The following is a 25,707-nucleotide window of genomic DNA, read 5'->3' as shown; positions in this document are numbered from 1 at the left end:
TTCGACTCTGTCACTCAGCTTTCCCTCTGTTTAAACCTTCATCACTTCCCTACTTCCAGCTCCCTCAACCTTCCATCGCTTCCCTTTCCCACACTCCCTCGACAAGTCCTTAAGCTTCGAACATCCTTTTCTTTCTGAACGTAATTACGAATGAAAAAATCTCTCCTAACTACTTGTGCACGTATCTATTTCCTAGGGGTTACATTTTCAAGCATCTTATAACATCTCGTAAAGAGACTCCCTTGAATCCCAATCAAAATACATACTTTTGTTAAATTCCTTAACGGATAGGGGGAATAGGCCCTTAGATGGATCAAGCTAGAGGTTTGATTGGACTCTTAGCCATGATTAGCCTAACTGATGAGTTGCTACCCAAGAGGGAAGGCATGCTCTTGCCTACCTTGCAAAAGCCCCTCACCAAAGTTCTCTCGCCAAAACGACACTCCATTCCCTAGCCAAAGTGACTTAGCAATTGCCCTTCCATTGCCAACCTTCTTAAGCTCTCACCCTTGCCAAGTTTTTGATACCTCACCAAATTCTTCCTGAATGATGGACCTCCAATGTGTACCCTCAAGAATGTGCTTGTAGATACCCTAGCCTCGCCAAAATCACAATCAACCTTGAAATAAGCTCTTCTGAGCTTTCTTGAACCGGCCTTTGTTAAAACTCTAGGCCTGTTACAACATTTTAATTTACCCGTGCAACTATTATTACGTTGTTGGGCCTCTCAAAGAATGCAAAAGTCTCTTTGAACGCGTTGCACAGACTCATATGCACTTCAAACAACATGCAGATGTTCTTTCGAGCCAAAGCACGAAGCCTTGCAAGAATGGAGCTTCAAGCTCCCTGTCTCTCACTCCTCTTCATTATTGTCCCCAATCCCCCCCAATTTTAACTTAATTATTGCTTCTCCATACCCACATTGATGGCCCCCTTTCCCCTCCTTGTCACCCCTCTCCCCTCCAACTAATTAACCCTTATCATTCCTCCCTCTTAGTTTATCCCTCCCTCTTCTTTTCAAACACCCCCCCCCCCCGGCCTCATCTATGCAAATAGGGCCCCCAGTGAGAATAAAACCCCTATTAATTAGTTAGTTGGTGTGGGGGAGGGGGGAGTGGTATATGATAGCAAAATATTTAGGGATAAAGGGGAGAGGGCTTGAATTAAATAAATGGGGGGGGAGGGGCATTAAAGAGAGGGATGTGTGAGATTGGGGAAAGGGGGGACCACTTATGAAGGGCATTAAAGAGGAAAGGACATCCCAAAGGGGAAGGGGGATGAGGGAAGATTTATAATATTATTATAAGGAAAGGGGCAAATAATATCTCTTTATAGTTTAGTGGTAGGGCTCTGGTGTGGGAAAAAGAAGGTTTTGGGTTCAAAGCTTTTCTTGAACATTTGGGGAATCCCCCCTTGGACATAGTCTATGTATAAAATAAATTAAGCCATGGAGAAACATAGGTTAATTAATGCATAAGTAAATTAAGCCATAGATAAACATAGGTTAATTAAAGCATAAATAAATTAAGCCATAGATAAACTTAGGTTAATTAAGCCTCCATGCACGAAAACTAAATAATTAATGGGTTGGAATAGGAGAGGTGAACAGAAGTTGCATTTTATGTTGAGTAGAGGGACATACTGATAGAGATAAGACTAATTACACACTGGTAAAGTCATTGCTAATATGAACAAGTACATAAGAAGGCATGGTAATAAGGGCTTCACATTCTGTAGATCCATTGGAAACCAGCAATAATAGCGAATCTTGTATGGCTTCTCATCTTTAATTCGAGCCCTTTAAAGGTCCTACCTGAGGATGCATCTCATTCATATTAACGCCAAGCATACCGTAATTATTTGCCAATGTTAGTCATGTAAAACCTCTTCAATTAGTGAGATTGTCAGATCCTTTGGAAGTCCCATGACGCTATCTAAAGATAACTTAGGTTAATTAAGCCTCCATGCACGAAAACTAAATAATTAATGGGTTGGAATAGGAGAGGTGAACAGAAGTTGCATTTTATGTTGAGTAGAGGGACATACTGATAGAGATAAGACTAATTACACACTGGTAAAGTCATTGCTAATATGAACAAGTACATAACAAGGCATGGTAATAAGGGCTTCACATTCTGTAGATCCATTGGAAACCAGCAATAATAGCGAATCTTGTATGGCTTCTCATCTTTAATTCGAGCCCTTTAAAGGTCCTACCTGAGGATGCATCTCATTCATATTAACGCCAAGCATACCGTAATTATTTGCCAATGTTAGTCATGTAAAACCTCTTCAATTAGTGAGATTGTCAGATCCTTTGGAAGTCCCATGACGCTATCTAAAGATCCCACCTGCATCTCAACAGCAAAAGATCCAGTGCTCAGATACTGCAGGACAATAGTTTGGGTTGATGATTCAGCGAACTAAGAAAAATGTGTGGCTTACAGTTCTATTGTTGCCCTTTTGTTCTAACCTCGTTCTACCTTATGGAGAGAACTTCATAGTCCAAGATTCTACATACCATGGCTGCCACTAGAGGTGAGATCAGTGGATGCTCTACCATCAAACCACCAGCTGCATAGAATACTGATCCGTCAAGTATCTGGCAAGAAATCATTACATGAAAAAGGCACAGTCAATAGCTCTGAACATGAAACCTCTGTGACTCCAAGCACTGCAAACAAGTAGCAAGAAAATAGATAAAAGCTATATGACCCCTCAGAGTTAGAAAAATGATCACTCGTCACGCTGTCAATTATCGTATCAAATATTGGATGAAATTAATTACTTCACATATATCACTTTTTGTACAAAAAGAAAACAGAACAAATCTAACTGACTACTTACCAAATTGTCAATTATTTCATCTGGGATTGGATGAAAGTAAATCTGCGTCATGTGTAATTGTCTCAGTCAAAAGAGAGATTGCATAAAAGCATGAGCTGTTCAGAATCTAAACAAAGAAACCATAATATGATGCAGTGGTTGTAAACAAACCTCAGTTTTATCTAGCCCTCCTCTCCTTTTCCCAGTGGCCAAATTAGTCACAACGACTCCCCCAACTGTACTTGCTGGAGCCCTGGAGTAGCCTGCAAACACCATACATGATAAATGCAGACGACTCGTGAAACTTCAATAGCATGTTCAAATCTAAGAACTAAATTTGAAAATATCAATGTCCTGTGTATGCAGCATGGAAAAGAAAGGGCAGATCACCAGATTGCTACAGCTACTGAACTGCACAGTAGTCATCATGTTGCTTCTTTAACAATTAACATTGAATATTGCTGCCAAAGGCATGCGTTCCCTATGTAATACTGTTCCTTAGACAATGGCAATACTCTAGCTGCTGAAGAAATGAGCAAAGAGAAGCAGATACCAAATAATGCCGACAATTTGTACCTAGCTTGTGTTCAATGGGCTTACAGAAGAAGCCCATTTCATTTCTACCACAATGCTCTCAGCATGTTAGGTTACCTACTTTATTGATCTGTGTTTGCACCTTACAGTAGCATACACAGTGTCGAAAATCATCAGCAAGCAAGAGATGATTTGCAGAAGATGGAATCTTTTCTGCAATTGGCTAGAAAGAACATGCAGGAAGCCCAAGTCAAGCTACAAATTATGCAAATGAATATCAAAGGAGCCTAAAATTTTGAGAAGAGAAATGTGTGTGCTCATGGCTCCACAAAATTACATACGCCTCTTTGAAGGTAACACAACACTAAGCTCGCCCATTGGTATTATGATAGTGTACTGGTGCACTCCACTCTCTCCCCACGATCCTCCAACATGGTATAAGGACCACTGATGCTCTATCCATAGTGCAAGAGTGCAAGCCCTTGCTTCATCAAGGTGTAAGCCCTTGCTTCAGTCAAGGTGCAAGCCCTCCTTGAAGCATCTTCATCTCTTCTGGAGTTCATCTTCTAGAGCCTCTCTCCCTCTATGTTTTAGTTCCAAAAAATTCCAATTCCGTTATTCGGAGCTCTAGCTATCTCGTTTTGAGTGTTGAGATCTTTTCTATGGTTTAGTTAGAGGTGCTTTGTGAGTGGATTCAGTTATCATCATCTCTTGTGATTAGAAGATCAGTCCTTTGCATTAGGACATTTATGCATTACATTATCAGGTTAATCCATATAGCAACATGGGGAACCTTGATGTTCCAGCATGTACTTAAGGATGTATATAGTCCATACTTGATGCATATTAGTCGTTGGATCTAAGATTTCAGATCTGTCTCGACATTAGCATTCGGCAGCTCACATGCCTCCGGTGCATCTTATGCATTTTCTTTGTTTTTCAGGCTTCTAGGCCTTCTCACTGGCAACTCCATTATGAGCCTATGACATATGCTGAATCCTATGCCAATGGATGTTCAACCATGCACACAGTAAATCTCCTTTAGCTCGTGGCAATTAAGCATATAGGTTTGACAGGCTGCCGTACCCTGTCAATTTTTCGGGCCTCTTCAGCAAAGCATAGTATCATACTTCCACCTTTGGTCCCTACTTTTATGAAACCCTTGGACCACTCTGTTCAAAGCTGTAAAAAGTTAGTTTCTTTCATGTTCTAGTATAGTTTTATGTCATATGATGACTGTCGTATGATGTGTCATATGACGTGTCATTCCAACCCCCGTTTCCCCTCCTCGAAACGTTCCTATTATGGCATCCAACATTCCCGTTCCCTGGTGACTATGATACCTCAGCAGCTAACATCATGGATGCGGAAGGCCAGCCATGGTAACACCATAGTCCCTAACTCGGTAGAGGTAGTGATCACCTCGAATGTTGCATCAAGCTATAGTGAGGGTACCCCAAACTCAGCCATAACTATCTAGTGTGGGACTGATGGCTTACTCTAGATCATTTGTGACAATAAGAGAAACTCGAGACCACAATCTACCTCTGATAGACAAGGCCCCCAACAAGGACTATCATATATGCCCAACGCGCAGACCAAGGAGTCAAAGAGAAGAGGCTTGGTCTGGGGATCCTAGAAATGAAAGTGAAAAACTACTACTGAAGTCTAGCAAGGGCAGCCATTGCTTAATCGGGCATGCATTGTTGGCCGCATTGTGAAAATCAAGCCAAAGAAAAGAACTCCCAAATATGTGTAGGATGGAAAGACCTCCACTATTTGACCGTGATAGTGCTCCTGATCTCCTCCGTTTGCATTGTAGCCATCCAAACCCTGCCTAAGACCCTCTCATAGAGTGCCATGACTTCCCAAATGATCTCCTGACTGTATCCCTGATCCTACGAGCAGCTTCATGCTTCTGCGACCAAATGGATCCCTTTTTCGCCAAAGGATAGAGATTGCAGGCAGACATGATCGGTGCAGGATATGCAAGACTCATGGGTACGACAAAGACTACCCAAGGAGGAAAAAAAGACCCGGGAAGTCTTTGGGTGTGGCCCCTCCTTGTACTGCTCCCTTGGCACCCCCTGCTTGTCCTACAGCACATGGTACCAGACGGTCAGCTCCTTCAACACGTCCAAGACCCTCCTTGTGTCCTCCACATGCCATCCCTCATTGGTTTTCGGTTAGGAATGTTACTCCGCCAGCACAAGAGGTCACCTCTCATGGCCCAGGGTCTTCTTCGATTGTTGTAGTAGGAGACATTTCGGTTTTGGTTGTGACTGAAGCTCACGTTCCTCCAGTTAAATATCGAGAGGGGCCTTGTGATGCCACAGCTCTTGCTAGCGATACCTCAGTTCCAGGCGTGGTTAAAACCAGTGATGGTACTTATGCAAAGACAGGGGCTCCTGGTCCTCTACCCGAGCGATACCTTAGTTCCAGGTGTGGTTAAAACCAGTGATGGTACTTATGCAGAGACAGGGGCTCCTGGTCCTCTACCCGAGCAGCCCAAATGCCTCTACTGCACTTCGGACTTCTTTCATTAAAAGAGTGAAGGAGGTTACCTTCTCTCCTCCTTTCTCGAGTGCGGGGATTCATCGCACTCCTGTGTCAGGCCTGACACAGAAACTCATTTTTTTGTCCTGGCAAATTAGGTGGAGTTGAGGAGTTTGTGCCCTCCACATTTGGGGATGTTTTTATTGGATTTCCTATCGACAGAGCATCTCCTTCCGCAAGGGTGGGGTTTCTTTCTCCCACTTCACAGATTTGGGAGGAGGTCTCCTTCTTAGGAGAGAATTGTTTCCGCCAACAGATCGGGTAAGGTATTCCATCCTACCTTTTCCCACCAATGAGGATTATATCTCGGAACATGTAGGGCCTTGGTGGCGTGCCACATTGCCGCCATCAACAGCTGATTCGTAATCAGTTTCACCAGGTGTTAATGGGGGCACTATTGACATTCTCTTTATTTAGGAACACAAATTGGATGTCAAGTCAAATAAGATGCCGCCAGGCTACACCTTTTGGTCACTTGCAGCTGGCACTAGTGGTGGTACATGCATTTCAGTTTCAACTTTTCTCCCCTTGGTTGTTGGACATGGAGTCATTATCCCCTCCAAAGCTCAGTGGATCCTTCTTTCGATTTGGGAACGTAAGGCTAGTTTTCTCAACCTATACGCCCCCAACAACAGAGGGGATCAAGTCCGTATCTGAAAGGAGTTGCTCTCCTCGGCCCCCATTGCAAATTTATGGGTTATTGGAGGTGATTTCAATATGGTGAAGTTGCCTTTAGATAAGAAACGGGGTAGAGAAGGTGGTGTTCACTCGTTGGAGAGAGCAGCATCGGATGCCTTCCTGTTCCGGTTCAGTGAGACAGAGATACATGGTTTGATGATGCCTTTCACACACAACCACACTCCCTTTTGACAGCGGATCTTGACACACATGCCAGAGATGATGCTAGGTATGTTGTATGGCATCATATTCCTATGTTGGTAAAACTGGATATGCGGGCCTCACTAGATGAACAGTTCACCAACATAGAGTTTAGGACTGCACTTCTTGCCCTTCATGAGGGCAAGTGCCCAGGTTCAGATGGGCTTAACCCCTCCTTTTTTATTACTTTTTGGGATATGATTGGGGATCACATTACCTCAGCCCTGCACGACGTTTGGGACTCCAATGAGATGCTGGAATCACTTACAGATGGTCTCATTCATTTTATCCCAAAAGGAGACAACAGCAACTTAGTGTCTCGGTGGAGACCGATTATTCTTTTGGGCAATTGCTACAAAATCCTGGAGAAAGCGATCAGCCTACGTTTGCAGCTCATACTTCTAGATCTTGTTCATGATACTCAGATGGGCTTTTTACATGGCAGGGGCATCTTTGAAAATATTTTCTCATTTTGGGAGGCTTCTGATTGGGCTATGCAAAGCAGCCAGAGGTTGTCCATTCTACTCTTGGATTTTGAGAAAGCTTATGACTGGGTGGATTGGGTTTTTTTGGAAGGCACCCTTCTTAGCTTTGGTTTTTCAGATGCATGGATTCGAGGGGTTTCCTCCTTATACAGATCAACCCATAGCTAGGTGCTTATTGGTGGGGTCAGGGAGAGAGATTCCAGATTTCTATATCATTTCGCCAGGGATGCCCACTAGCTCCATTCCTCTTTTTATTTGTGGCTGAAGCAATGAGCATCTATATAAGATCTCAAGCTGATATCTTTGGGCTCATACGTCCCCTCAGATGAGATGAAGAGCTTTTGGACCGTGAGCTGGCAAATGGTACTATTATTTTTCTGGAGGCCACGACACATATGCTCACGTCTTTCAAGACAGCCTTGGATATATTTTGCATACTATGGGAGCACACATCAATTGGCATAAATCCAATGGCTTTTGGATCAATGATGAGGACACCCCTGATTAGGGGAATGGCATTGGTTTCACATGGGTTCAGAGGGGTGTCCTGTCAGGTATTTGCGGTGCCAGGTCAACATGGATATCTCTCCAACACAACAGTTTGCACAGAGTATAAGGAGAAAACTCCTCTTTTGGAGTTCATCAAAGCTTGATCTTGCATCCAAGGTTATGGTGGTCAATCAGGTTTTGTTGGCCATTGCTTGGTTTATTTGTTCTTGCTGGTGCCGTTCTAGTGAGTATATTACTCAACTCAAGAGACCTGTAAGGAAGTTTATATGGAGTGGACTTGATAGGACATCAGATGTCATAGCTAGGGTGGCTTGAGAGACACTGATCCTCCCCACACAAGAAGGTGGGCTCAACATCATAGATCCGGATTACAATGCAGGGCCTTGCTCTGCAAGATGATGATGGGGGGACTTATGCCAAGACAAGAGCCATGGAAGGATTTCTTTATGCGCAACATGCAGTCCAGTACGCCAACTTTGGGAGGAGACTAGAGTCCATTACCACGAGGATTTTCACTTCAACTCATCTCAAGTCTCCTTTGTCCCCTCTTATGGTTGCTATCCTGAAGGCTTGGGCTAGCTTTAGGAGTACTCTTCAGAGAGTTCCCCTTCCTCTTATAAAGAGAAGGCAGGCAGCATGTCATGTGGAACGACATCACACTTGATTATCATGGCAAACCACTTGGTGTCTCACACTATATGCAGTGGTCCAATTGGGAGACGAGTCCTGCCTCCACAATGGGGTCTTGGAAAGCTTTCAAAAAGCTTCTAGAGGACCGTAAGGCCTAATTAGTAAGCCATCTCAGAGGGAGCGTAGGCAAAATTCGGTAGATTGATGCAGCCATTCCAGTGGATTGGATGGAAACAAACGATATGTCTATTTCGTGTTCCTTTTGGAGGGCACATTCACTGGAGCAAGCATTCCTCTATAGGTTATTGCGGTCTGTGGTGCATATGAGAATATGTGCAAAATGCCTTACTATCCCAAGCTCAGTTGCATCTAGTTCCGGGACCGTGTGTGGGTCTCTGTCATCATCTGAGAAGTCAAGTAGGCCCACCTGTCTATTTCCTGTCCGTGCATTGAAGTCCCCCAATAGGAGAGTGTCTCCTTGTTTGGAAAACTCCGTGATGTCATCATGGATCGTCTCATATGGACTGTGTCCATCTATAGTGATCTCTCGTGCATAGGATGACGTGTTTGGAGGAAAGTAGCATACTACAATGAAGATAGGCCGAGCATCTAGGAGCCTATCATCGGATCATCGATATGAGTGGTCTCAATTGTGATCTCAAAAGGACAGCCACTCCACTGGAGCCACGAACTCCGCTATCTCTTCTCAACTCTCTTCTGTGAGCTGATTCCCATGTATATCCAGTCACTGTGGGCAGCCCTCGCTCTGGACTCTCGTGTGTTTCGGTGTAGAAAATCATATCTCTATCATTATATGTCTCCAGGAAGCCCCCTGGGTCAGACCATAATGTGCCATTACGATTCCATACTGCTATTTTCAATCCGGTATGTGCACACATCCTATGAGCTTGACACCGTCACAATTCTCCCTCTTCCTTCTCTTCCTTCTCTTCTTTATCCTCCTTATCTCCTCTTTCTCGAATAATCACCCTACCATCCCTCTATACAGCCCATTTCCCTGCTTCCCTTGCTGCCATTACTTTTATCATACCTTCCCTACGATGTTCTTGTTGTAAGTTGTGAGGTCGTCATCCAAGTAGATCCTTGTTCCTTGTTCATTGTGAGAGAAAGAAAAGAAAGAAAGATATATTAACGTCCATGGGAGGCCTCGCGGGCCTATGGGACAAAGTACGGAATCAAGTAGCTCATGTAGACCACTGTGGGCTGTGGCAAAGGGCTCACTAAGGCCCTTGCTGAGTACTAAGATACTATACTAGTACAAAGTGAATAGCAAAGTAAAAATGCAAAATGAGAGTGACATGAAGATATCAAGTGCTCAGAGCTAGAGTCCCAAGTGTGTGGACCGGCCATACGTATCCATGCTCCATGATGGCTCTCTGATGAGATGCAAAGAGCTCACGTATCTGCATCTGTCGGGATGTCTCCCGTGGTGGTGGAGGACCTGGTCTCCTCGATCTCTGGATCCGATGGGCTATGTCAAGAGTGATGCCTCGCCTCGGTCGATCTCCCCTAAGGAGAGCTGAGATAGGTCGAACCTCGATCATGTGTGCTTTGGTCGTCTGTCGCGCCGTGTACAGTCTCTGTGTCCCTCGTCTGGCAGTGCTGTGTCGGCTAGCTCCGCTGATCCATATATCTCTCATGTTGACTAGCTACTCCTCCGTCCCAGAGTGCCCTGGCAGATGCATAGAAATCTGTGGCTTGTCTCTACGCTTGGTCTACCTGGGTACCCTGTGGTGCGGTGGTCCCATCCTCCTGCTCTCGGATATGTCGTAGTAGTATCTCCCTGTGTCGTCGCATCTCCATCAGGTAGAGCCCAATGCAGACCTGGTCCTAGAAGTGAATTAGTCGTGAGTGTGGACCAAAGCCGTATCCCTCCTGAAAAAGGCAGTGGTAGCGCCCTCGGATCTCATAGTAGGCTAGGCAGACACAGAAAGTGCTCCTATGTCTCAACCGTCCCCATCGTGCACAACCTGCAAGTCCGCTGCTCTCTGGGTATGCGTCCAGCTCTCCCTGTCTCGATCCTCAGCTGATGGGACGAGACCCGCATCTGTCCTATGGCAATCCTCAGTGCCTGTGAGACTCCTCTGTCCTCGAGATACTGAGGTCTGATGATGAGCCCGTCTTTCGATACTCTCAGAAAGTGATCATAATAGAGCTGGGTCTCTTGGTGGGGAACTCCTGGTCCCCCCCCAAGTGCAAGATGTGTGGAGTTGGAGGAGATCTAACCGTATGATGCGGTTAATCTCATCTCCTGGATCGCGACTCGGGCAGTGCATCCATGCTATACTGAAACGGGAGAAGCCAATCCATCTAAATCTCGTGACTGGCGAACCATGCAGTGGTGCGTGCAATACCTGCCCCCCTCTCAGATAGTCGTATGGAGGACTCTAGTACCAGTCTCAGAAGTCTCTCACGAGGTAGGTCCCAAACTCTGTGGAGGAAAGTCACTGTCTGAAAGATGGCATCAACCTGGAGAGGGGTCATGGCAAACTCTGCCTGTACTATCTGATGGGGGACCGAGGGCTTACTCCGAATCATCCTAGAGCCCATAATCACCTGCAGCCGCTCCAATCTCTTCCACTCTGCTACTGAAATATCACACCCCAAAAACGGTGCCGCATACATGGCGGTCGGCCTCACTAGAGTGTCAAAAAGCCAACACTTCGTCGGTGGATCCTGGAAGTGCGCTTGGAAGCACTGTCGCTCTAGTCGGGCCAAGGCACCATACAATCTCCACTGGCTGACTCTGGTATGTAAAGCTATGTCGGTGAAGCACTGTGTAGGAGGTGTCAAAGATCATGACCTTGGTCTTCCCAAGGTTAACCATCAGGTCTCTCTCTACAGAACACCTCTAGGGCATCTAGATGTCTCTGTAGTCCCTCTGTCGAAGATGACAGGAGGACTATGTCATCCGCATATAGTAGAATCTGTATCATCAGGTCCGCTAGTGGTGCTCCCTCGCCTTCTAGGCGGTCTATGAAAGATGTAATCTCATCAATGTAGAGTCCGAAGAGAGTCGGTGAGAGAGGGCACCCTTGCTTTACTCTGATCGTGCTCTCAATCCAGTCTGATAGGCCTCCTGGGGCACGAACTCTCCCTCTAACCGACTCGTATAGGCTCACCACTCCCCAGATCAGAACCTCTAGAATCTGCATATCCTGTAGTCTCTTGATCATGCGGGATCGCGGACAATGTCGAGGGCCTTCCGAAAGTCTAAAAAAGAAGCGTAGACTTTATGGCGTCTTGACCTCGCCTCCTCAATGATAGCCCTCAAGGTGAAGATGTGGTCTAGAGTGGAGTGCTGTCTCCGGAAGCCTGCCTGCCTGCCTTGGAGCACGCTGCCCATGTGCCTCTGTATGACTGCTGATCCCTCTCCAGTATCGACCCATAGATCTTGGCCAGTGTGTGGCCAATCATGAGAGTGCGATAGTTCCCAATATCCATGGGGTCACCTACTTTGTGTATCGATACTATGGTGGTGGTACTCCATGAGGGTGGGAAGCCGTGACATAAGGCGTGGTTGAACATCTGTGCTACTGGAGCCAAGACCTCCTGTCCATGATCAAAGTGCTCAATCCGTAGTCCCTCATGGTCCTGTGCTCTCCGATTATGAAGCCGGCTGAGTGCAGCCCGCACATTCTGTGCAGTGAACAAGTGGCAAGTGGTAGGCCGGGGCATAGTGGACATATTAGGTGGTGCTTGCATCGGGCCATCATAAAGAGAGCATGCATAAGTGTGCCAAACACCTGGGTCTGTGATAGGTATAGGTGGCTTCCCCTCCGATAGAAGCCCCCATCCAATGGTGGGATCCCCCCCTCGAAATGAACTAATCACTTCATCCATTCTATGGATGAGGAAGGCCCGCCGCTTACGACGTGTCAATCGCCGTGAAATCTGCTCTGCCTCGGGTGATGTCAAGTGGCCAAGGGCTAGCTCGCGTGTGAGGTGAGCTCTCATCTCTCTGCATTCATCATCATACCAGGGATCCTCTGGCATCTTCCCTAGTGAGGCACGTGTAGATCGAGTCGTAGGGAAAGACTTGATGGCTACGTCCCTGACTACCATGGAAAGGGTGTCTGAGGTGTGGGTGAGGTCTACAGCATCTCCAAGTAGTAGGGCTGGAAGTCCCTTCGCCAAGTTGCTCACATAGATGGGGTCTAGGGTGCAATCAAAGTGAACCTGTACACGAGTGGGCGCGGTCTTTGTGGCTAGCATAGTGGTAGAGATACAAAAGGCTAGGTACGAATGATCAGCCCCGAGTGGGGGAGTGGGCACAATGAAGTCGTATATCCGTGAGGTAAAGGTCAAGGGACCCAAGAGGTAGTCCACTATGCTTGTCCCTCCGCCATGCGGGAAACAAGTGAGATCACCGGATGATGGCCATCTCTGTAGACCATTATAAATGATCAAATCATGAACAGCCCCTAGCTCAAGTAGATGCCGTCCATACTCTTTCACCCGTGGTGCATCTGCAGAATGTCTCACTATCCTGAGCTCAGCTGCATCTAGTTCTGATACTATGAGGGAATCTAATGCAAAGTCCAGTAGGCCCACCTGCCTATTACCTGTGCGTGCATTGAAGTGACCAAGAAGAAGAATGTCCCCCTGCCTGGAGAATTCGGTGATATCATCCTGACTCGACTCATATGGACTGTGCCCTTTTGCGGTGACCTCACGTGCATAGGATGAGGTATCTAGAGGGAAATAGCACACTGCTATAAGAATCGGTCATGCGCCTGGTAGCTGGACTCGTATTCACATGTGTCGCGCATGCTCCTCTCTCCGTGCCATAGATATGAGAGGTCTCATGTGTGATCTAAAGAGGATAGCCACTCTCCCCGAACCCCGCACACCAGTGTCTCTCCTCGTCTCCTTCCTATGAGATGACTCCCATGTATATTCTATCACGGTGGGCAATCCTCTCTCAGGGCTCTCATGTGTCTCAATGTAGAAGACCATATCTCCGTCAATGTATGTCCCCGAGAAACCACCTGGATCAGACCAAAGTGTGCCATTGCAATTCCACACTGCAAGTCTCAGTCCACTTTGTGTCCCTCTGGTCCGGCACCGTCACAATTCACCCTCCTCTTTCTCTTCCTTTCCTTCCTTCTCCCCCCAGTCCTGATCTCCTCTCTCTCGGATGATCACTCTACCATCTCTATATGCAGCTCATTTCCCTGCTTCTCTTGCTGCCATGACGTGTACCATACCTAGAGAGAACCATGCAGTTCCCTGAGGGACAGCAAGTCGACAAGCGAGAAAGAAAGAAAGGTATATTAACGTCCTCGGGAGGCCTCATGGGACTATGGGACAAAGTACAGCAAATATAAAGAAACTCATACAAGCTGCTGAGGGTTGAAGCAAAGGGCGCGCTAAGGCCCTTGCTGAGTCATATGCTAAACTATACTATATATAGAAAAAATGAAAGGCTAAGACTCAGTAGCTGAAACCCAGTACCGTGGTATCTCTCCGGTGGGCTGCAAAGATATCCTGGATTTGCACCTGTAGGGCTGTCCCCCGCTGTGGCAAAGGACGTGGTCTCCTCGATCTTTGTATCCAAAGAGCTATGTCAAGAGTGACACCTTGTCTCAGGCGGCGGTCTCCTTTGAGGAGGGCGGAGATGGGTCGGACCTCAATCGTGTGCGCTCTGGTTGCTCTCCGTGGCATGCATGGACTCTACGGCCCTCGCTCGGAAGTACTGTGTTGTCTCTGTCCGTTGATCCATGCTACTCACATGTCTGCTAGCTCCTCCTCTACCCCACTTTGTGCCGGAGCCGACTCGAATGCATAAAAGTGTGTGACATGTCGTTGTGATCGGTCTGCCTCAGCATCATGCGGCACTATCAATGTCTGATCTAGTGTAGTAGTGTCTCTTTGTGTCATTTCATCTCAATCAAATAGAGCCCAATGCAGACTGGTCATGGAAGTGGATCAGTCTAGAGCTTGGACCAAAGCCATGCCCCTCCTGAAAGAGGCAGTGATAGCATCCCTAGATCTCATAATAGGCTGGGTAGACACATAGGAAATGCTCCTCTATCTCAACTGTCCTAGTGTACATAACCTGCAGACCCACTGCTCTCTAGGTCCTGCACTCTCCTTGCCTCGATCCCCAACTGGAGTGAAGAGACCTGCAACAATCCTCAATGGATGTGAGACTCCTCTATCCTCAAGATACTCGGGTCTGATGATCAGTCCATGCTCCGATACTCTCAAAAAGTGATCGCGATAGAACTGAATCTTGGTGGGAAACTCCTGTCCCCTCCCCAAGTCCGAGATGTATATAGCTAGAGGAGATCTAACCATATGATACGGTTAATCTCATCTCGAGGGATCAACACAAGTGGGGCATTCATACTGTACTGGAAAGGGGGCAGCCAATCCATCTCGATACCATGACGAGCAAACCATGTGGAGACGCGAGCATACCATGTATCAGCCCCACTCTCTGCTAGTTGTATGGAAGACTCTAGTGCCAACCTCGATAGTCTCCAGTGAAGTAAGGCCCATACTCTATGGAGAAAAGTCACTGTCTCAAAGATGGCATCGATCTGGAGTGGTGTCATGGTGAACTCTACCTATACTATCTTGTGCGGGACTGAGGGCTTGCTCCGGATCTTCCCAGAACCCATTATCACTTGCAGCCGTTCCACTCCATCGCCTAAAGGTTGCTCCCCCAAAAAGGTGCCATACATGGCAGCTGCCCCTAGGATCTCGGGCCAGCAACCCCGATATCCAACTCCAAAAACAAAAAAAGATTACTCTTGAGGACGTGCAGCTCAGGATTCCAATTTGTCATGTCTTTTATGATTGATTCTATGTTTCAAATAACGTGATGGACTAACATTCCTCATTTGGTTGTCCATGTAGGTTCCATACCAAGCATTTCTGGAAGTTATATTACCAGGAATTAAAGTACATTACATTGATAGAGATGCTTCTGACTTAACCGATTCTGGTGTGCTGATAAGAATTCTGGTGTGCTGATAAGAAGAAAGCTTAACGCAACAAACTTTAAGACATAGCTGAATAATTGTGAATACCCATAGCCAATAGAATCCCAGTTGCCATTTTAGAGAAGAAAAGAAAAATACCCTCAATAAATATCCGAGCTTCTTCTTCATTCGCAGGTTTCTCCCTGATCACACCTTCATGCACAACAACCTGTTCACACACCATGGCTGCCCCTGCTTCAAATCAGTGGCAACATTTGCAATGACAGAAGCCCAATCTAAATCGTTCCTAAAAGTCCCAAATCGCATTAATTTCTCTCGTCCAAACACTGACTAGACATGACCACTTTCCAAACAATTAAGCTTGATTGCACGTGTGTTTTCCTTTGCCAGATGTAGATCTGCTATTTTTAAAGGCAAGAAAATAAGATCATACCTCCAACAGCCTAGAATAAAACCCCAGCTTCAAGGCATGTGGGAAATTATGTTGCTGCAAGCATGGCCTATCTAGAAACAGCAAGCCTTGAAAATATTTGACATGGCAATAAATGATGAAAAGACAAACAGCAGTAAGCCTTGCCCCCGGACAACAGCCTCCGGCGGTCTTATTGATGATAGGGTATTGAAGGTCCGACTTGTGGCCACAGACCCCTCCATCCCATCCTCTTGCATCTTGTTGGAGACCCTTTCTGGAGAATTAGTACTCTGGCAGGTGAAAGTTCCAAGGGTTCCATGACAGTGTCATCGTTGTAGGGAGCTTGGCTAGGCAAAGGCTTGCCAGGGATTCATTGGTCACCAAAGAGCAGAGCAGGAGTGACACGACTAGAGCAGTGATGTTGAGCAGGTTTGAAAATGACAACACACAACAGAGGAAAATGATGGCTAGTACAACAATGTCGAGAGGTTTAAAACAACGCTTAAGAAAAAGCAATGTTCACCTCAAGTATGGTAGTAAAGGGTTGAGCTAGGAGGATGGCTCGGTCGACTTAGCTTTGATGCAAATTGGTAAATTGGAGATGCAAGTGCACACACATGAAAGAAAGAAAGAAAGAAAGTTTATTAAAGTCTTCGGAAGACCGATGGATCTATGAGACTGTGAAAATCCTGATACAACGAGTTGTGGTAGTGGAGCTACTAAACGAGCGTCCATACCAATGCAAAATGCAAAATGCAAAAAATGCAAAAAATGCAGAATGGCAGTACTAAGTCCTAAGTACAACATAGTCATGTTGATGGTCGACTGTATATCAATCTCATCATCATCATCAATATCATCATCATCCCTAGCAACAGCAAGATATCAGGATGGATGAGGCAGTGGAGGCATGAAGTCGGCAATAGAGTGATGTCGGCCACTCAGAGGCATGGTTGTTAAGACACTCGTGTCTTATGATAAGACACTTAAGACACGTGTCTTACCTTAAGACACGTGTCTTACCTTAAGACACCTTTAGACACTCTTGCGTTTTTTTTTTTTTGGTGGGTGGGGAGTAACAACACACATTGAGTTTGACTTAGCCATGCTATCATTGATGGTGACTTTGGATCTAGCAGTGGCAGTGACCTCATAGATTCAGATTAGGATGAATCTTCAGAGATTTGAGTCTTGAGAGTCGAAAGCTTTCTTTCAATCATATGTATCGAGATGCAGTTTTCATTCATGTCACATGTGACAAGATTCAATTGTCAGTTTAAACCTTTAAGTACTCAAAACTTGTGAGCTCTTCAGTCGTGAGTCTAAACTTTAACTTTTAAGTCTTGAGTGACGAACTACATTGTACAAGTGCATTGTTTCTTCTTGCATTATTTAAGTGTAGCTTATTGTACTTCTAGAATCTAGCAGCTAGCTATGCTAGCAAGTTGTACATTTGTATACTTATACATATATTTATCATTATAACCACAATGGCGTGTCTTACGTGTCTTATCTTTAAGACACTTTAGACACTCGTGTCTGAAGCGTGTCTAACGTGTCGTGTCTTAACATGTCTTACAACCATGCTCAGAGGTGCAGCCTTGGCATGTCTCCTGGTCGTAGCTCTGCATCTAACCAGGGCTACTGTGACCCCCGGCAGTCAGGCTTCAACTCTAAACAAGGAGAGGATGTCTCCAGTGTGATCTGTGTATCGACCCTCTGTCTGAGCTGTCGGGTCACGAGCACCGGGTCACGGTCACGTCGAGGCCTCGTCTTGTTGGGGTCCATGTGATCTAGCTGAAAGAACTCCGTGATAGAGCTCTGAGAGGGATCAACCGAGGAAGAAGTCTGCTCCTGTCTCCGTGCTTGGAGTATCCTCTCGCAGTGTCTAAGTGCCTCATGAATGAAACCTGCCAAACACCGCTGGTCTGGGTAGGAGAGGAAATGGGCTAAAATCCCATAACTATCTCTGAAGAGGCAGTGGAAACGTCCTCGGATCTCATAGTACACAGGACACCTGAAGATGAAATGCTCCTCTGTCTCAACCTCCCGTATGTCACATAGTGTGCATATGCGCCGCTCCCTGGGTAGTCGCTTTGCTCTGCCACTCTCGATGCTACGTCTGTGTGAAGAGACCCAGAACTGCCCAAGAGAGATCCTCATCGAGCGGGGTAGGTGAATCTATGTGTATCTAGGTGAATCAATGAAACCCTCCACTGTGATATGTAAGAACTGATCTCTGTAGAAGCTAAGCTTCATTGGGAGTTCACTCGGTTCCAACCAGGTCCGAAAAGTGTGTAGCTGTAGTAGATTCTCACGGATAACCTGGTTGACCTCGTGTGATAAGAGGGGAGAGAACGGAGCATCCATGTTGTACTGGAAGGGAGGTAGTCTATCCATGTGGAGCCCCAGTCGCTCAAACCATCTCTATGTACGTGCATACCAGCACCTCTGATCTCCTCCTGCTGCAAGTGCCATAGAAGAGGATAAAGCTATCCATGGTAGCCTGCTACCGCCCGAGGTATAATCCCCATATTCCCTAACTCGGTACAGATATGTGATGACCTGAAATGTAGCATCTAGCTATATAGGGGGTGACCCAAACTCAGCCTGAATGATCTGGTGAGGAACGGATGACTTACCACGAATCATCCGTGATAGCATGAGAACCTGTAGCCGCTCCACACGGGCCCACTCTGTATCCGACAAGTCTGGCTCCCAACAAGGACTGCCGTACATCCCCACTGGGCGAGCCAAGGAGTCAAAAAGCAACCCCTTGGTGCGTGGATCCTGAAAGTGTGAGCAGAAGCACTACCTCTCTAGCTTGGCCAATGAGGCATACCCTCTACTCAAGCGTGCCTGCATCGCGGGTCTCATAGTGAAGCTCGGTCCGGAGAAGATGACCCCAAGATAAGTGTATGATGAAACTATCTCAACAGATGACCCCGCAAATGTGAACTGCTCCTGACGTATGATGGCTCGAGATGTATTGAAGATCATGACCTTGGTTTTACCCAGGTTAACCTTCAAATCATGAGACTCACAAAAGGACTGTAGTGCGTCTAGGTGTCTCTAAAGCCCCTCTGTTGAGGAAGACAAGAGAGCCACGTCATCTGCATAGAGCAAAATTTGGATCAGCGTGCCCGCAAGAGAGCAACGTACACCCCCCTATGTCTGCATCACTGTCTCAAGCTCGTCAATATAGAGGCCAAACAAGGTAGGCGACAAAGGACACCCTTGTTTGACCTCGATGGTACTCATGATCTCGTCTGTCCACCCGGATCCTACCCGAACTCTACCAGAAACTCTCTCGTAAAGTGCCATGATAGCCCAAATGATCTCCTGGTCATAACCCAAGTCCTGTAGGCGCCGTATGAGGCGGGCTCTCGAGACCGTGTCAAATGCCTTGCGAAAATCCACAAAGCAACAATAAACCCTCTGCTTCCGTGACCTCGCCTCCTCGATGATACATCTGAGCGTCAGAATGTGGTCCATGGTTCCATGATCACGCCGGAATCCAGCCTGTCTTGCTGCTCTGAGTCCTCGACACTCTGCAAGTCTGCTAACCTCGGAGTCAAGTACTGATGCATAAATCTTGGACATGACATGTCCAATCATAATGGTCCTGTAGTTCTCCGGGCTCATGGGATCCCCTGCCTTGTGGATGGGTGAGATAGTGTTAATGGTCCAAGTGTGTGGAAATCCCAAACAAACCACTTCAGCAAGAAAGGAAAATGAGAATTTATTACATGGATGTACCTTGTACTAATTTATTGCAAAATTAGTGACTAATTTATTGCAAAATTAGTACAAGATACACACACCTTTTTTTTTGTGAAACCACTGTATTTTTTTTACAATGACAATAGTCTAAAGAAAAGACTACTCTGAAAAATCAAAAGCATCATACAAAGATTGCTGTAACGATGCTCTTAAAAACTCATAAGGTTGGAGCAATGGCTGCCCCAAGAACACCTGATCCCTCCCTCTGTGTGTACCCTTGTGGTGGGTGTTTAGGTTACACACACACACACACTTTTTTTGTAGAATATTTGAGTCATTATATTACAAAAAAAGCTATCCCAGAAAGGGAGAGCTATAATACATCAAGACAAAATCTCACTGTAGGACAAATATACATCATGATCAAAGACACGAGATTGCAAGCAATCAAAAAGTGATTGCTGCAAAGAGTGTCTAAAGAAAGAGAAATTGGAAAAAACAGGATCACCAAAGACCCTATGATTGCGATCCTTCCAGAGAGTCCAGAGTGCCCAGTACCGAACCCAAACAAAAAAGAAATCAAACTCCTGTCTGGGTGGATGTACACCAAAAAGCCAGAAGAACTTGCCAAAAGCAATCTGAGGAAACCGAGCTCTCAAAATCTGCCCAAGGAAGTCCAAGAAAGCACAAGAGGAAGGACAATGCCAAAAGAAATGAGACACAGTCTCTCTCGGAGCCAGACATATGCGACAAATAGAGGAAGCAATATGTCGTCGTGCCAAGAGCTGTCCATGAGGAAGAACACCCAACAAAGCTCTCCACAAGAAAACCTGTTGACGAAGAGAAATCTTAGAATGCCAAATCTGTCTCGAACGTTTCTGCCACCATTTCATATGACGATTAAGATGCCAAAGATGATTTGCCTTTTGTGAGATAAATGGCGGAGGAAGTAGAAATTTATAAAGAGAAGAGACAGTAATATGTGCAAACTGCAGAGGACGGTATGACAAGCCCACAGAAGAAAGTGTCCAATCGTGAAGACGATCCTGTAGATGTAATGGAGGAACCGGCTGAAAAGGCTGGAGCATCAAAGTAATCTTATGCCAAAGTGGACGATACTCCATTCCAAGGCCAAATTTGGCAGCGGCCAAAGGAAAAGTAAGGGGAATTCCAGCATCCTGAACCAAACGAATCCCCTTGAGACTCAGAAAATACGAACGTCGAGGCTCTTGCAAAGCCAAAGGAAGGGCGAACACTCTAGACCAATTTATACTTTCAGCTCTGAAAGAGTTTCCCTGCAAGGAATCACTGCCATGCCAATCCAAGTGAGAAAGGATATGTTTCCAATCCATCAACAAATGGGAAACCAAAGGACAGCCGGGGATTTTGCCTGTCACAGAACCAAAAACAAACTCCCACTGGGAAAGCTGCCAATGACCAAAAGCTGGAGATTCAACATGCAAGAGTAAATGATGAATCATGGCAACCCATGGTTGAGAACCTTGCAAAAACTGCAGCATGAGTTTCCCCTTATGAGCAAGAATGTGTAGATGGATATTCAGAATATTAAGACCTCCATGCATCTTTGGAGAACAAAGCTGCTGTACCGGAAGCAAACACGGGCTTTTTTTGCCATGGCGAGAACACCAGAAGATTTCCAGCACCTCACACATAAAAGAGGCAAGATCAGCCTTGCTGAACATAATAAGAGGCAAGTAGAATTGAATATACACCATCAAAATAGATTGCACAATTCGAAGACGAACATGCAGAGGCCAAGTTGCCAATTTTCAGTACTCCAGCTTTTTCTTGAGAGCTACGAGAATCCAATCAAATTATTGTCTTATGCTCACTCTTGTGCACTCACTTGTGCTCTACTAGAGGCTGCATCCCTGCACCAAGTAGTGCCCTAGTGGACTCTGAGAATCCTGCAGACTAAACTTCAGAATAAGACTTGAGTAGAGCCTGAGTTTTTTTTCCTTGAGCAGTGTGGATCTGTGGTGAGAGTGGGTGTGTGAAAAGAAGAAAAGGTTACGGGAGAGGAGAGAAAAGGAGAAGATGGCAATAAGCACACTGCAACCCTGAAAAGTGGCATGCCATAGGGGACCTTTATCCTTACGTAATGGTCCAGTATGATGGCAGTCATGGTCAAAAAATGTGAAAGGGTGTAACAAGTGGTATCAAAGCACTTTTGGGGTAAAAGTATGCACGCAGTCTGGAATTCTGCATGTGGTTGATGCCAGCGAGATGGAACAAGGTCAACATAATGTGACCCGAAGGTCCTGCATTACTGCACACTATGATGGATAGACCAAAGGCTCAAGCTTGAGGAAGAGATTCTGCAGTTTATGCCATTAAGAAAATGTCATGCTATAGAGGTAGGTTGCAAATCTGAGAATCAAACTTGCAACCAGGCAACCAAGCAAGAGCATCGGTCGGTGCTCCCAAGACAAAGCCCAGACAAAGCCAGGCCAAGCTCACTAAAGATGACAACCAGGTGTTCCACGCATCCACTCTTCTCACGAAAGATACCAAGCTGTGGTGGAGACAGTGAATAACCCAAGCTCCTTCACCATGTCTTCAATACCTGAGATGGAGACTACCCTAAAAACATCTGTTTCTCTCCCTCAATGCTGAATAGAAAGATAAGGAGGCATTCGATTTCTTGAGGCATACCGGCATGGTCTGAGAGTACATAAAGGCACATGCCCTTACGCTTGAGGTGAAGCACATGAATGATGAAGACATGTTCTTCTCCTTGATAAACAGGCTGAAGCCATGATGAACTACTGGAACAAAATGTGCAGACACTACAACAAGCGTTGGAAGTGGCAAACCATTTGACCGATTGACAGGGAATCGGAAGAGAAGGTTCTTGGAGAAGCATGCAGCAGTGTGCAGTCCCGAGCACACAGCCCCATGATCATACTCGTGGAAAGTAGAGGCCATGGACTTCTTTTATGGCAAACGCAAAAGTAATGCTCTTGCATGAAGAGCCCCTCCGACAGGTGCTAGGGACAAAGGCAAACCATGGTCCAGAACACTAAAAGCAGCGGTGGACCCAGTCGAACTGATGTGGGCCCCAGCAGGGCTCAAAAGATCAGTTGCTTTATCTATCCGGGTTCTCATTATGCCAAGGAATGCCCCATGAAACAGTCCCTGCAGCCCATATGGGCGATCATGCTGTACTGGAGGAGATTCCCATTAGACCATGACACTGTTACAGCTGCTAGGTGCTGTAACATATTCACAGCAGTCAGCTGGCTCATTGTATATATCCACTTTCATCAATGGAAAGCTAGCAAAGGTCATGGTTGACACCGGAGCCACGCACAACTTGGTGGCCCCAGAAGAGGCCAAAGATTACATGTGGAGGCAGGCACAGGAAGGACTATGAAGATAGTTAATGCTCCTAGTGTGATGGAAGCATGTGTGGCATGCAAAATGGCAAACACCATGGGTGAGGCCCAAGTGTTTGGCTGAATTCAGCATCATCCCCATGGATGACTTCAGCATAATACTTGAGCAGATATGTTTTCGTGTGAGACAGCCCCACTCACAAACCTTTCCCACAGCAAGCAGCCCTGGTGATTGACAGGCCGGTGTGAAAACATTTTTAATAAGTTGAAGACTGCTGTGAGCTCAGAACCAGTCCTAGCTCTACAGGACTTTGACTGCCCCTTTGAAGTGCATATAGATGCTTCCAATGTTGCAATTGGTGGCGTGAAGAAATACAGTCCTCCTAGAAGAGGCTGCCCGTGAAGGGCCCTGCATGCTAGCCCATATGGCTATCAAAGTGTGAACCGTGTCACTCCAAATACCCGTGAACACCTGTGATGGGTGTATATGGGTGCCATCCAAGGCCTCTATGCATCTGGCTCTCCAAATGTGCCAAGAGGAAATGCTAGCCAAAATCTCCCAAGAGGTGTCCACTGAAGCATGTAAAGCTCTGAAGGGAGTAAGTGGTACATCCTGAAGAGAGCAGGGCTCTATCACCTGCCGGCGGATCGAGAGTGCCCAAGAAGAAGGCTCACCCTCATAAAATACCTGGGGCCCAGTAAGGGATAACCATGCGACCGAGCCCCAAATCATGAAGAAAGGGCAAGTATGAAAAATGCTGAGTATCCGAGCAACCCCTTTCCAAACAGTCCTCGCTTGACTGCAGTCCCAAAGGCAATGTCTCACTAACTCCTCTGTAGAATGACAGCGAAGGCAAGTAGGATCAGCCCCAAATCGTGATCTCCACAGGTTCATTGCAATCCCTCCATGAATAGAAAGCCAAAAGAAAAGAGTGATCTTTCTATTTCCGAGGGATTTCCAGAGCCTCCTCCAGAAGTTCCTACGCAAATCTGCGGTGATGAAGAAGCTGTCCCAATGGGGGGCTCTGGAGGGAATCCAACCCCTACTGCTCAGCTGAAATCTCCTAGCATTACCAACCATGAAACGAAAGAAGGGAATCTCCCTAAACCAGATTTTGGAGGACTACCTCCGCACCACTATGTGCAAGCAAACCAGACGGACAGGGCACACAATCCATCGAAGCCTCAATCCAACCATACTGCCTACCAAGGGAGCCAAGCAAACCTTGAACCATCTCACAAGGTCTCATCCTAAGAGGGGATACATTGGAGATCAAGTGGGAACCCAAGTGGGTAGAAGTGCGGGACCAATCGATGAATCACTTGCCAACCCTTGTCAATGAGAAGGGCTGGCTATAGGATCCGAGGGGGAAAGGGGAGATTTTTTATTTACTTTTTTTGGGGTGGGGCCACAATCGCAAAGGCGTTTTGAGTTCCCGAAGCTAAGGTGGTTTAAAATGAAGTTTGAACATGACTTTGAACGAGACGAATCACGGAAGGGGGGCCTCAGGAGGGGTGCCGAAGGAGAAGTCAAGGGAGGTGACTTGACAGGATGAGCAGTCAAGGCTAAAGGGGGAATCGTGAGTGACAATTCCTTCGGCTGAGCTAGGGACTGCCATCATCGAAGGGGGGTCGAAAGGAGGCTACCTTGTAACGAGGGGATCGGGATCCACAAGTGTGGAAGAGTGATTAGGCTCACCTGAAGGGGCGGGAGAAGCCACGTTGGGGGTGGCGTCTTGGCATGGTTGCACAAGTCACTCTCCGAGTCATGTTGCATGCCTAGCCTAGATCTAGTTAAAGGAGTGGAGAAGCCTCTTGCGGAGTCTAAGTAGGCTTTGTATCTCTTTGGTCATGTGCCTGGTCTTCCGATTGCTCCACCTCCATCTAATCCTTGGCTTGCTCTTGGGCCTATTATCAAGACTCGGGCTCTTCTCCTTGCATCTTTGGCCACATGCGTGCTCTTCTTTTTCCTTGTTCTTGGTCCACAACCCCATGAAAGGAGTGGATACTAGAGTGGAAGAGAAGTTTACAACTCTTCACTTAGAGAATGGCCAAGCTGGGGCTAGCTGCTCGCAAGGCGAGTCATCCCCTTTGCAGAAGGGGGCTTTTGTCAATGAAACGAGGGTCGTTCTTGGCCAAGTAGTCGAACTCTCTACAACAAAGGCATTGTCTCATTAGGCTGAGCACAGCTCACCTCCCCAAAGATTTCCAACAAGATTTCAAAGAAAAGGGGCTCCTAGTCCTTGACAACCAGGCAAAGCTTCAACACTCCATCATCCTGAGTACTATTGCTACTAAGCGGGGGATTCCAAGATGACAGGTCCAACATATTTGCCTCTACAAAGCAGAATGTCCCAGTTTTCCCTAGGCAAATAGGCATGTAGAGTAATGGGAAACTTCAGCAAATGGTGCTTTGTTTCCACGTCATCCACCATGAGTGAGCCCATGTTACTAGGGTAAGAGATTGACCAAATGCGAGCCTAAATATATTAGACATCGGGACCAAACTCACCTAAGCCCCATTTCTGACCCAATGGTGGTTGGGCATAAGGTCAAAATATGTCCACTACTTGATCTTGAAGCTCCTAGTAGATAGCATACGCAACCTATTTTCTTTCCACTATCGAGAGAATTATCGTGCAAGCTGTGTGAATCAAGGATGCTGCCATGGAGCTCCTTTGGCCAGACCTGTTGGTCACCTTCTTGAAGCCTTCTTGGAGTCGAAGCAATATAATACCCAAAGCCTACTTTCAATGATCAAGAGGTTAAGGAAAGAGAAAGCATGAAAGAGGGGGGGAGAGCGAGAAGGGACAAGGGGA

The 25,707-nt window shown here is 46.4% G+C and overlaps 1 protein-coding gene across 1 annotated transcript in view; it reads right to left on the bottom strand.

The window, feature by feature from the left end:
* Nucleotides 1–2,118: 2,118 nt before the first annotated feature.
* The window catches only part of LOC147883679 (uncharacterized), a 53,924-nt gene continuing 30,335 nt past the window's right edge, over nucleotides 2,119–25,707 (bottom strand). The window contains exons 5-9 of the mRNA XM_087399951.1: nucleotides 15,533–15,602; nucleotides 2,998–3,089; nucleotides 2,848–2,889; nucleotides 2,522–2,602; nucleotides 2,119–2,351 (exon numbers count right to left, since the gene is read on the bottom strand). Of these exons, the coding sequence (XP_087256077.1) occupies nucleotides 2,274–2,351; nucleotides 2,522–2,602; nucleotides 2,848–2,889; nucleotides 2,998–3,089; nucleotides 15,533–15,602 (363 nt within the window). The 3' untranslated portion in view covers nucleotides 2,119–2,273. The remainder of the gene's footprint in view (nucleotides 2,352–2,521; nucleotides 2,603–2,847; nucleotides 2,890–2,997; nucleotides 3,090–15,532; nucleotides 15,603–25,707) is intronic.

Source organism: Dipteris shenzhenensis, chromosome 28, assembly GCF_047967505.1.
Source record: "Dipteris shenzhenensis isolate YYH24624 ecotype China chromosome 28, Dip_SZ_1.0, whole genome shotgun sequence".
In the NCBI taxonomy this organism is placed as follows: domain Eukaryota; kingdom Viridiplantae; phylum Streptophyta; class Polypodiopsida; order Gleicheniales; family Dipteridaceae; genus Dipteris; species Dipteris shenzhenensis.
The sequence above is the reverse complement of the archived record's forward strand: the minus strand, read 5'-3'. Positions and strand labels throughout refer to the sequence as shown.